The sequence below is a fragment of the Pholis gunnellus genome (assembly GCF_910591455.1).
Source record: "Pholis gunnellus genome assembly, chromosome: 7".
NCBI classification, from domain to species: domain Eukaryota; kingdom Metazoa; phylum Chordata; class Actinopteri; order Perciformes; family Pholidae; genus Pholis; species Pholis gunnellus.
In genome coordinates, this window is record NC_136533.1 from 27077116 (window position 1) to 27090745 (window position 13630).

The 13630-nt window shown below is 41.6% G+C and overlaps 1 protein-coding gene across 1 annotated transcript; it reads left to right on the plus strand.

The window, feature by feature from the left end:
• The first annotated feature begins 1618 nt into the window (after positions 1-1618).
• Positions 1619-13037, plus strand: meak7 (MTOR associated protein, eak-7 homolog). The gene is made up of 9 exons (XM_079162354.1): positions 1619-1677; positions 2646-2822; positions 2938-3192; positions 3299-3443; positions 3869-4083; positions 6373-6559; positions 7315-7433; positions 9033-9212; positions 9706-13037. Exons 2-9 carry the CDS (start codon positions 2652-2654, stop codon positions 9832-9834), a joined length of 1401 nt encoding a protein of 466 aa, XP_079018480.1. The 5' UTR covers positions 1619-1677; positions 2646-2651; the 3' UTR covers positions 9835-13037.
• The last annotated feature ends 593 nt before the right edge of the window (positions 13038-13630 follow it).

Here is a 13630-nt window from a genome sequence, read left to right on the forward strand (position 1 = left end):
AGCTAAGCTACTTCCTATCAACATGGTTATACCTACAGTAGGAAGTGGGCAAACGGTTATTGCGTTGGTGATAAAACTAATGCTCACTATGTGTGAGGGGTTACTTTAGGTAGGTTATAACAAGCTCCAAGGTCAAACATGACCTGGATATCAACTTTGGAATTTGTTTTTACAGTAAATGCACTCCAGAAGACTCAGCAATTATTTTCTAGGTCTGTTTCATCTTATGCTGCACATCTTATGTCTGTGCACTTGGAGGTGGCAGATGGCTGCACGTCACCTTCACATTCAGCCGTGCCGACGTGGGTGCTTCCTCTGTCCTACAAGACCTCATTACAATGCAACACACCCAGCCCAGCGCACTCACATAGTAAATCACATGCCCTTAAAAGGTGCTTTTCAACTGCCTGCTGTTTCTGCAAAGGGCTCATTGTGTCTTCAGCTACTCCTGTGCAGACTCTACTGGTGAAAGATGGGACAGGACTGCAGTTCCTCCTCATGTTGCTGTAAATTATCAGGTTTTTGTGTGGGCTTCCAAGTTTTTTTTGGGGGGGGGGGGTTTGGCTTATAATGTGTGTATTTTCCTGTGAAGGAAATTATGGGTTGAAAGATGAAATTGGGTAAGGGAACATCAGAGATGTCGTCAGACCCAAACGTCCAATCTGGATTTACTATTTATTTCCTGGAAAATATATGAATGATTAAAAACAATTGAGAGTAAACCACACTTCCCAGATTCACAGTTTGATTCATGCCTTTTAAAAAAATTATGTAATCACACAAATCTTTCCCTTTTACTTTTACAACAAAACAAATGATTTTATCAATGTTATTTCAAATCTTTTGAAGCATCAGTGCCTTTTACTTTAGTGAGATATTGGTAACACAAGAGAGTAAAGTTGCATTTGCTCTGATCTAGTCTAAGCTTGTTGGCTCATTATATTTCTTTGACCATGTCACTGTCACTGAGTATGTGTGTCTAATACACGTACGTCATAGATTATACATATATAACTTAATTTTCCAAACCGTTGAATATTTTAGCCCAAAATAAAACGCTCCATTGTGTCACTGAACATAACCCTAATAAACACCGGCCAATTCACCCCGCCTTCCGACATCATGGACCAGTCACAGCGAAGCAGGGGTGACATTTGGCTCGTTTGATTGGCTGCAGTTAATGGACTGCAATGAGTCCTAAGACCAAGAAGAGTTGAAGTCGAGAGATGTCATGGCTTCATATCGCGTCATATTTTTGGGAGTACAACACATATGCAGTAAAATCTGGTCTGCGCTGCGCTGGTCACAAAACATGATTGATTCGTGTCACATAGGCGTGTTTATGGTGTGTGTCATAGGGTATTTTATGGGTGAGAATTACAATTCTACAATTATTGCAATTTTTAAAAATGAAATACCATAAACAAATGTGTGCTATTTGAAAACGTTTTATTGTATATCATCCTACATCCATTCGAGCGTAACAAAAAAGTTCTGTCCCCACGACAAAGAGTTCCTGAGCGGACACCATCGCTTTATATCTAGCGCCCTCTGCTGGAACCCTCCAACATCGTAGCTCCAGTTACACTGCGCATGTGTCATTCAATAGCCTCGCTCAGCACCAGGAAGTTTGCATTTTGTGCAGGATGGAAAGCTTAAGCTGCTGTGCTTTAACAGGTTAGCGACGCATGTAGAGTTCGTTTTGCTTAGTTTGAGAACATGACGCACGTCATATTGCCTTTACATGTAAAGCGTTAAGGCTGTTGTGTTGAGGGAGACAAGTGAAGTATCGTTAATGCTGTGCTTTGCTAGCTAGCGCTAGCTAAGTTGCCGTTAATTATTCAAGGTCCAAGATGAGATGTGTATGTCATTTAAACCACGGAGACTGCTGTGTGCGGTCTGTATTATTATGGCTGTGTAATAAGAGGCTGCTGCTTTACATGTAACGTGTAACGTTTCGTGACGTATGTCAGAGCAATGTTGAATTTGCGGGGCTGAAATTAAGTTTGACGATACAGTTTCATAGCTTTATGTGAAAACGGTCCACACAGTACTCTGGTTATGGATAGAGAATAGAGTTGATACATCTTAATAACTTTAATATTACACAGTCAAGCTTTAGCACACAGACTTTGAAACATGGGGGGTTGGGACCTCCGAGGATTTGTCACTCAAATTTAAGCTTAAGAAGTCATTAAAAGAATAACTAAAAAATGATTAAAATATGTTGTCTTGTGAAATACTGGCATCCTCTCGCTTCAATAATGAATCAGCTGAATAAGGACAACAGCAGTCTTGGTGATTTCGCTGGGATATGGGCACATTTTACAACTGACAACAAATTGCCAAATTCAATTGGAACTGATATTATTGGCAGACTTCTATGAGGATACAAAGTCAGTGGTTAATCCAGTGTCAAACTCCAAAAAAACATTCATGACATCATCACTTTAACTCCTGACAACGTCGTGATTAAACGTAGCCAGCTAGATGTTATTTAGATATATACAATACAATACATGACTTTACTGAAATCATTATTGCACGGTATCTGTTTTAGGGTGGATTAAAAAAACAAAAAATTGTACCCTACTGTATGTCAACATAATGTGCGTGTGCATACCACACTGTGTGTTGGTATGCAGAGCATCATGGGTAACACGGAGAGCGTGGTGGTGCAGAAGCGGATGGCTCGCTTCCGCCCCGAGGAGCGGCCGGTGGTCGAGGGGGTCTTCGACAGGCTCCTGAGTGCCGCCGGGGGCCCTTCAGCACCCCCCGGGAGAATGCCAGCGGGGACAACTCTAACTCTTGAGATGCTGCAGGTGAGGCTCTTAAAGCAGTAAACGGACTTTACCATCAGTATATCTGTCAGGAATAAGTAGTTTCTGCCAGTGTGTGGCCCGTGTATAATCAACCCCTCCTTTCGTCTGTCCCGAGTCCTCAATGGGCAGCCTGGCACCAGACTCCATGGTGAGGAGGGTCTACCAGTCCATGTGCAGTATTGACCCCGGACCGGCAGCTTCTGGGAAAACCAGCACCTCTGCAGCCTCCGGAGTCGGTCGAGAGCAATTGGTCGTCTTCCTAGCAGACACCCTGCGAGGCACCGCAGAAGAGCGGGCTCCTCTCGTCATGGCCATGTCCCAGAGCGGAGACGAGGCAGCGGTGGCTGTAACGCGTGTGCAGCTAACAGAGGTGAGCAGAGGGTAACATTACTTAGCAAATAATGTCTCATTTCTCTAGTATTTATTTTCTTCTCTTCTTTTTCTTTTATTTCAACCCTCCTTCCTCACTTCTTTAGTTCCTCCAGGACCTGATATCTGCTGTAGTTCGTATTCTGGTCCACAGAGGGCGCCTGCAGGCCTGGCAGCCTGAGAGAATGGGTGACAGCTCCCTGGGTGTCCAACTCCTGGCTGAGCAGATGTGTTCTGAACTCAAACCCTCAGGTACACAGAGAAATGTGAATCCTCTCCTCACCGCTTCTCACCTCCCTGCTCTTCTCATCTCCTAATGTCTGCTTTCCTCTCCTCTGCACTCCTCTCTTCACCTCTCCTCTCCTCTCCTATCTTCTCCTCTCCTCTCTTCACCTCTCCTCTCTTCACCTCTCCTCTCCTCTCTTCACCTTTCCTCTCCTCTCTTCACCTTTCCTCTCCTCTCTTCACCTCTCCTTTCCTCTCTTCACCCCTCCTCTCCTCTCTTCACCTCTCCTCTCTTCACCTCTCCTCTCCTCTCTTCACCCCTCCTCTCTTCACCCCTCCTCTCCTCTCTTCACCTCCTTTCCTCTCTTCACCCCTCCTCTCCTCTCCACCTCTCCTCTCCTCCTCTTTTCACCCCTCCTCTCTTCACCTCTCCTCTCCTCCCTTCTCCACAGATCAGGGCGGTTGTGATGTTTCCTGTCTGGAGGACTGGATCTTCAGGGTCTCCCAGGTATCGCTGTACCTGGAGATGCTGGTAGCTGAGGGCCTAAAAGTGTCCCTGAGCGGCCGGCCGGCCCCCACCCTGCTGCCCCCCTGCAGGGAGACGCCCTGGAAAGAGCTGAGGTGTCTGCTGCTGGACATTCCCACCCTCATATTTCTGGCACCACAGGTCAGAATGCAAACTTATTCAGCATCATATTGGTCGATTCTCACCAAAATGTCTTGACTCTTTCTTTGGTTTGAGCTAAAAATGCAACAATCAAACAGCATGGCTTGGTATTTCAGCTTAACAGTCATTTGCTGTTACGGCGACGGATGACAAATATGACTTGTTTAGAATCAGCTTTGCTGTTTTGTAGCATCAAACAAAATAAAAATCACTTTTTGTTCTTTGGAACCATGATAACGATTGCTCATTGCCACGGCTGCTAACGTTAGCATTGCTAATTTGCGATCATGTGTGCTCTCTGAGTTTGACCTTTGACCCTTAAAGTTACAATATAATTCAAGTGGGCAGAGTAGCCAAAAACTGTGCTCAAGTTGGAGTACTGTTACTTTGCAAAAGGAAGTACTCGGGTAGAAATGATTTCAGGTTGTTGAACATGGAGAATCATTTGTAGAACATTTTGTCTTAAGACAAACATTGAACTCCTATTTTGTGCTTGAGAGAGATCAACGTTGTGAATTTGTTCACAGAAATGTAATTTAGTTTGTTGTGCGCAAATATTCGGACTCAAGTTAAACAGTCCCGCAACCTTATTCACGTTTCTGAGAACACGTGTACATTCTATATGCATTACTTTTCCATCCCTGCACTGCTTTATTCCTGTTAGTGCAAAGATCAGCCAAACCTTTGACTGCAGCGAGGCGGGGCTACAGTCCTATAGTTATCACTACTAATATATGTGAGCTGTTCTATTTCTATAACAGGAACTAACAGCACTGAGTCAGGTAGAGTGGCAACATATTATCATGTAGCAGTAATGTGATCAGTTCCACCTTATTGTCATGTAGTTTTGTTATCTCTTCAAACAATTCACCCAACGTCAAGTCTTAAACTTTAGCTTTGCATATCATGTCATAATAGAAATGTTTCTCCCATGATTTAGCAATCTCATCTGCCCCTCTCACGCCATTATTATCAGATGGCAGATTCATAGTTTTGAATCACTGCAGATATTACTTTGCAACCAGATCAGCCGTTCTGGTTTACTCATTTCCTTTAGTTAGATTTTGAATTGGTCATTTTGTTTTAATTCAAAGAAAAGTCCATGCTACCATACTATTTAGTATGGCCCAATACAATGTATTTAAAATGCAGTATGCTAAAATGATACCAGGATGTTCTCCTACATCCGGTCACATTTTGCCGTATGCAGTCTAGCATGCTTTTCTGGCTAATCTGACCCACAATCCTTTGCGCAGCAGATGTATGAGCAAGAGCTTCAAGGTGCCATGTTATGAGGACGTAGTATTTCCTAATTGAATGCAGTATGTGCACTTTGTAAGGGCATCGTAACCCAGAAACAGGCATTAAGAATAACAATACTGAAATAGCCAATCTTCTCGCTGAATGTTTAGTTTTTCGTATTTAGGTCCTTAGCCTCCTTTTCCACAGGAACTTGACCCAGGGGACTAGGAACCTTTTGACAAACACATTGCGTGTCGACCTCAGTGACAAGGGCCTGAATTTTGTTCTGGGGACATTTTACCCCCCAAAAAGGTGCGTGTTGGGTGGGTACTACTTTCTTAAAGTACAGGTGCTTTCTGGGTTAGGTTTGCAGGGATGACCGTCACCGATTGGTCAAACACACACAGCGCCTCTACTTCAACTCGTTTACTGTTTCATTCATAAAAAAAGGAAGTGCTGTAGTATCGAGGGGAGTGCATTTCTCTTTGTTCGATAGCACGAAAAGTAAAGTTAGTCTTTGCTGTCGGTTTCCTGATTCCTGACTGAAGGCACAGAAAAATTGAGGGAGAGAGATTTCGTGACCATGAAACGCTTAACAGATGATTTACTGTGGAGTCGGACGCTCTCCTCTGCATTTTATTCATTCAACAGACTTCAGTAAACACTAAGCTGCCGTAAATGACGTCGCGGTGAGACAAAACCTGAGGTTTACTTCGTTTTTAGTTTTTTTAGATGGAACAAGCGGGCAATGTGACGTGCAGGCTGCAGTGTTTAACCTGCGACCACTAGCAGCCCTCGTCAGTCTCCAGGTCTTTAGATCGCTATGGAAACGCAGACAACAACAAGCTGAAGGAACCTTTTAGTTACTTGAAAAATAGTCAAAATTACAAGGAACTTCTTGGTGGATAGAGGCATCGGTATTATATGAATTCATAACCACTTCTTGGAGTAGCTTTAAGTAATGACAAGGGATAGGTCCTGTAAATGATCACATGAAAATAGACCCATTCATCATTGGTACTTACACAACTACATTCATCTCTCCAGTTGCCGGACAGCTACAGCGCCCCCTGGAGACTTGTGTTTTCCACGCAGCTACACGGCGAGAGCTTCAGCCGGATGGTGGCCGGCCTGACAAAGTGCGGGCCCACGCTGCTGCTCATCAAAGACACAAAGGGCCACGTTTTTGGGGGCTTCGCCTCCCACGCCTGGGAGATCAAACCACAGTTCCAGGGTGAGGGAGGAGCCTACGATGTTATTTGCTATTTGAGGAATAGCTTCTCTAGTTCATTAGCTGCCTTCCAACAACTTCATAGAGAACATGAGCCGACATGTCTTGCTCTCTCATGTTAGCAAGTGAACCAGTGCTACAAAGTTTTGCATAAGAAATAGTATGTTTGATATTGAATATAACTGTAACTCAGGTTCTTGTCATTATTGATATAACTGATAACAAACGCTGTGATTAGCTTCCCTCAACATAAGTATGGTTTAAAGTAATAGCATGAGCTATCAAACTTGCATAGTATATTAGCAACCTGATAAAAGTGCTCTTTCATATTTTTCACTTTTACATAATTATTACTAAGTATTTTGGTCAGTATGATGCTGGTAGTTGGTCGTCTATTGGAACCTTTTCTTGATAAAAATGTGCAACTGTCGCAAATTCGCATCTCTGTATTTATATATTAAGGCTTTTATACTTCAACAGTTTAACAACAAAATGTGACGTGCAATATTATCGTCTAACTTGACAAAGTTAATGAATTTCAGCTTCTAAATAGTAGAAACAGTACTAACACGTTAGTGTGGACCAGACCCCACATGAAGACAGATATTAAAGCGCTGAGAAGGAACCATTGAGGAAGTAATACTACTTGTTTGAATACTGTGGACTGTCACTTGAGTTTTCTCGCAGATCTTAATACTTTGTATATATATATATATATATATATATGTGTGTGTGTGTGTGTGTGTGTGTGTGTGCAGGTGACTCCAGATGCTTCCTGTTCACCGTGTTCCCCAGACTGAGAGTTTATACAGCAACAGGATACAACCAGCACTTCATGTACCTCAACCAGAACCAGCAGACCATGCCCAACGGACTGGTGAGCCTGCACTAGTTTAACGGAGGGTGGCTTCTGTTGCTTATAGCCTGTAATTATCACAGTGAGCTTAAAATGTAATTACCTTCATTTAGCCAGTAAATATTGTTTTTCAGATATAAGTTTTCTGATTTAGGGGACAGAAACCTTTAATAGGTCAAACTGACCTGTCATGTTAAGGATCCAATACAATGCTCTATGAAATACAGTATTTATTGTATAACCAATCTCGGAACCTGTCGGCTATTAGTCTGATGACGATTTAGCTTCTGGGGCAACTGCCAATTTTCCAAGACTCCTCCTGCTCATTGTTTGCAGTCCGATTAGCAACTGGAGACGCAAGAATGTTGAAACGACGTCTACAGCTAATCTCTATAAGCAAAACAAGCTAAAACGTCGTAAGACATTTTGGCCAATGTGTTCTGCCTCTTTTGCTCTCCACATGGACTGTTTACCGTGAACGTGATTGGTCAATACTACAAATGGACTACAAAGGGAAACAACAACCAATCCTATAAAAAAAACTTGTCCCATTGCCGACAGATTCTGCACTCAAATGCAGATATCTGTTTATAAAGATGATTGTATTACTTATTGTGTTTGTCACATTGGTAGAACACAGCCCGAATAGCCAGTAAGCAAACTAATCTCTGAGATGAACAATCGATATGTATCACCAATAAAGAAGTCCTGCCCACACCGGTGGGGAAAACAATTCATTGCTCTCCATTGACTATTGCAAACAACAGTAAGTAAGGCATCAGCAGGAGGAATGGGAGGATCTAGACACTCAATATGATAACGTTATGTGTGTAGCAAAGATTTTTGTCTAAATGTCATTTATAAGCTAGTTCAGTCATTTTTGTGTTATACTGGAATGTGGATAAAGCACAAAGCTATGCATTATTGTGTTTCCAGGTGCCTTAGCTAACTGCAGCTTGCTAACAGCTAACTTGTCCCATCATAATTTTAGTTATCAACTGCATCCCCTGGTAAACACAGGGTGGTAAAATAATCCTTAGTCATGCTGAAATCTGATGTCTTTAGCAAGCTAAAGGCATTTTGTGAGCGTTTCAGCCCTTGTTTTCCCCTCTGGTGGGCGTGGTTTTCACAGTATGACACGTTGAATTATCACCTAAGAGCTGTTTTCAGTGAAAAAACTGTTGAATCCACTGTACACTACCCAACACTAAACAGTAGAGAGACACAAATAGAACCAAAATTGTTCTCAGGAGTTGGTGGAGACCAAAACGGAGCTAAAAGGAGAGTGACTATCCTCAATATATGTCAATTTTGTGTTTTCAGCTTTTTCCTCCAAGTGGCTTAAAAATATATATTAATGCAGCTTTGAAATGGCTTTGTAACATAAAAAAAGTCAATGTGTTCTGATGCAGTATTACTGTTGGTTTTATTTTCATCGTCATCATGAGCTTCAATTTAAGTCTTCCATCGAAATACTTTTTTGGCGTCGCAATGGTCCCATTTTACTGAAATTAGATTTCACAAAATACTGGTAGTTGAATTCCAGATACATTTTTCCCACTTTAGGATAGAACAAAAAAAGACTTCAATGAATAAAATAAAAATAATTGTCTTCATTAGGGTATGGGCGGTCAGCACGGCTACTTCGGCCTGTGGCTGGACAGTGATTTTGGCCGTGGTCATAGCCGTGCGCGGCCCAAGTGCACCACCTACGGCAGCCCGCAGCTATCCGGAGAGGAGGAATTCACCCTGGACTCAGTGGAGGTGTGGGCGGTCGGAAAACCCCCCGAACCAGAGGAGGTCGGAGTCCTTGCTTTTTTTTGCCTTTATTTAATAGCAGTCACAATACAGGCAGACAGGAAGCAAGAGGGGGGAGGGGGGGTCACATGTAGCAACGGTCCCTAGCTGCAGTTGAATTGGTGATGTTGTGGTTCTGCAGTATGCAAACCATTTAGCAAGCAGAATACTTGCTGTTTCCACTGGGACGAACCCGGTACAACCAGTGAGAAAACAGCAGGGCCTGCTGGGTAATGAGGAGCTCACAGAGAGATGGAGGAATGAACGAGGGAGACAGACCTTACAAGTTTGTTTTTCAGGTCTACACTGAAATCTCTGTAATTGTAACAAAACTGGCCAACCTTTTTTTTTTTTTTTATTTAAGCAGAGGAGAACATGCACATCAGGCGTGTAATTATCTGCACCAGAAATAGAGAACCTCATTTACATTCCAGCTGTTTCCTTTCAGAATATGAAGAATTAAACCTGTGCTATTTCTGTATGTCGTGTGTTTCAGGGCGAGGAGGGGAAGGGCAAGAAGAGCATCCTGGATGCTGATCTAGAGGTCCAGGCCATGATGGAGATGACAGGGAAGACTCTACACAGTCAGGGCCTCAGGGAGCCAGAGGAAGACCGGGAGCAGTGAGGGGCAACAGGGAGATAGACCAAAAACAATCTTAACTTATTGGGGCTCCCAGTCCACCTGGTACTACTGACACAAATTGGGATTTTATCATCTGTCACAGCTGGTTAACGTTTACTCCTGACTTTTAAGACATGTCTTCTGTATACGATATAGGGATATTTCCCTGCCTTTATGTTTGGACCTTTTAACAGACACAATTCAGCTCTTTTGGATTACTGAAGCCCTGGGAGGCAAGTGAGGGACAATATCTGGTGATCCAAACTGATCTAAAGTGTTTTCTCACCTGTGTTTATAACTTTTAAAAAGTTTTGATGGGATAATCTTTCTAATTTTTGCAAAGTTCTTTCTCTATTTGCGATTAACATCTATCTGGATTTTGTTGTTGTTGTCAGGATCATTTTTCTAAGTGTTTGTTGTTGTATTACTCATTTTGGCCACAAGAGGCTGAGATGCACCACTATTCCATTTTCTAAATAGCACTAAAATCATTTGTTTTCTCCAAGGTTTTAATTTACATATCACACAATATAATTGTGTTTAGATTGTATGGATAATTTAAAAGTCACCTGGAAGAAAACACAAATTCTTTTAGCACTATTTTGAACATGGGGTGACATGGGTCACAGATGGCAAAACAAAACATACTTTAAATAAATGTCCTACCTTAGAAAAAATATCCTGACAACACGTTTTTTTCACCTGTTCTAAAGACATAAACACAGGAGAGAAAACTATTTAGAGCAGAAAATGGATACCTAGATTTGTTCTTGCTCACTTGCCTCACAGGGCTTCCATAATTAAAGATGGAAGCCCTGTGAGGAGAGTGAGCAAAAAAAAAATAACACTAAAGTCATTCTCATGTTTATACCGATCAGCTGTTGAAGATGGCATTTGCTAAAGAAGATGTCAGAAGTCATTACAACAAAAACCAGGCCAACAAGGTTTAAGTAGGTCTGAAGGCAGCTTCTAATTGGTCTGTAAAGTCAAATCTAAACCCTTCACACAACTGAAAGCTACCAGTGTGCATAAAGCCAGCTTTTGTCATCAGTGTGAAAGGGACCAATGTGTCATGGGTGTGTTCACTCTTACATCCTCCAAGCTCCAATGGTGTTAAATAGATAGAAGCAAACTTTTTTGAATACATATTCACTAGATACCGCAGAAAAATCTATCAGATAAGAGGCAGTAGAAGATGTTGTTTTCTCCCAGCAGTAGCCTCAGGCAACCAGAATGCAATGCATCCACATCATCTCTAATCAAACAAACTGAAGTACTAGGTTAAGGAAAGTGAGCACAATAAAACTAAATTACACCATTAAAAGTTGTATATAGCAGTAAAATACACTACCTGGCCAAAAAGAAAGGCGCCACCTGGATTTAACTAAGCAAATAGGTAGGAGCCTAGGTTCAGCAACAGTATGTGCTCAAAGAATGAGGTCAGCTGACTACCTGAATATACTGAATGACCAGGTTATTCCATCAATGGATTTTTTCTTCCCTGATGGCACGGGCATATTCCAAGATGACAATGCCAGGATTCATCGGGCTCAAATTGTGAAAGAGTGGTTCAGGGAGCATGAGACATCATTTTCACACATGGATTGGCCACCACAGAGTCCAGACCTTAACCCCATTGAGAATCTTTGGGATGTGCTGGAGAAGGCTTTGCGCAGCGGTCAGACTCTACCATCATCAATACAAGATCTTGGTGAGAAATTAATGCAACACTGGATGGAAATAAATCTTGTGACATTGCAGAAGCTTATCGAAACAATGCCACAGCGAATGCGTGCCGTAATCAAAGCTAAAGGCGGTCCAACAAAATATTAGAGTGTGTGACCTTTTTTGAGAGATTGACTTTTTATTCTAATACCAGGGATTCTAAATACTTCCTCCCTTCTCAAACTGACAGCTGTGGATAAGCTTCTTGAATACAAGAGACAAAAGTACCTCTGGATTTTTTTTGCGTTGAATTTTTATTTATTTAGCAATTTTTTGGTTCAAGGTCTATTGCTTATCCACCCACATCATGGCCCACACATTAAATGGGATGTTGGATATGTCTTTTTTGTGTGGAGCAAATCTACGACATGGAGCAGCAGGTACAACAGTTTTAATACAAATTCCTGTAAAATGTACCATTATAAATAGACCTGTATTGTGCAAGCAGATGTGAAACTGTGCATTTTATTGTCTTATTGTATCGGGTACAACTGAGACTGAGGAACTTCATCCAAATCATCAGGTGTGTGGTAGAGCATGTAATGACAAGCAAAGTCTCAATCTTTTAAAGCTAGGGTCAGTAATGTTGAGAAACAACTAGTGTACGGTAGATTTCAAAGATTATTGAACATAAAAACCCGGCCCAGTATTGCCAACTCTTTTCCATTAACAGTAGCTAGCAGCATTAGCTCCAGAGAACGCTGAATGTACGGAGAAACTGGGCAAGTCGGCAACATTGAGCCCGCCCCTTCAGGCCTCACTCCAAAGCCATACCCCCAAAATGATCATGATGAATGCAAACATGTCATGACATAAATGCATCATAATTAACCTAAGTGCATGATAATGAAGGTAAACACATCATAATGAATGTAAGCACATCATAATACAAGTTTCCTTTTAAGAAGAGGGGGCCCGGAGGGTGCAACTACTTACACTTGTGTTTCTCATTTGAGTGAACTATCAGTGCGTCATAATTTGCTCATAAGCTGTAAAATGTTGGCATCACGATAAACGACCAGATCTCCACTTTGACACCACTAATTGTACCATTACAACATAACAAACACCTTCTCAGAGACCGAGACAGGCAACTCTGTATTGACCCCCCCTCCCCCTCCTCCTCGCTGCTCTGCTACCATGCAAATTTACTGAGGCGAGCTACACATGCAAATCTCTGATATATAATCTTCCCACAGTAGCACAGCGGACGTGACTCCATAAAGAATGTTTATGATTGTCTTTATATTTGTGTATGGAAATGATTTGACCATTTTATTCCCAGAAATGTGAATATATTTGGAGCTCAGAATCATCTCATTATATGCTTTTCTTTGCACCTATTCCTCCCCGGCTGGAAGAAATGCTGTATATTTGTATATGGATGGTCAACCTTGATCCCTTAATATCTCAATAAGCCAATCAAACTTTACTTGTGTAGCACCTTTCATACGGGTTATTATCCGAGTACTTAATGCAGGAGGCCTATGACATAATTATGATCTTATTGTTATTTGCTAACAATATCACAGCAAAAAGATACTGTCAGCAGTAAAACAGACATTGGAAGACCAATGCACAAGTGTCGTGCATTACATTGTGTTTATTTGCAATTCATTTGTTTTCCCATTTTTGTAATAATTATATATTTTCAACTTTTCTCAACCATTATTTTTGTCTCTCAATGCTCTGCCCGCATGCTGCAGTTCATGCACATATTTACATAGTTCTAGTGACGGAGCTGTATTTCCCTTTATGTCCAAATATCACTTTTGTTCAACGCTTACATAAATTGAGTTTTCTTTACTTTGATTCCACGGTATTTGCTGTTGTGGGGACTTGATTTTATTCTTATATGATCTTTTTCAAAACCTTTTTAGATGTCAAGAGACCCCCATTTGGTTTTGTCATCAGATTCTAGATCAGTTATTCGCTACCTTGTTGCCGTGCAAAAGGTAGAAGGAAAAGACAGAAGCATGAATTGGAGGAAATTGGATATACATTTCTTTCTCTGCTATCCTCATCCACAATTATTTCTTTGAAGGATATATTTTTGATTTCATGACAGTGGTTG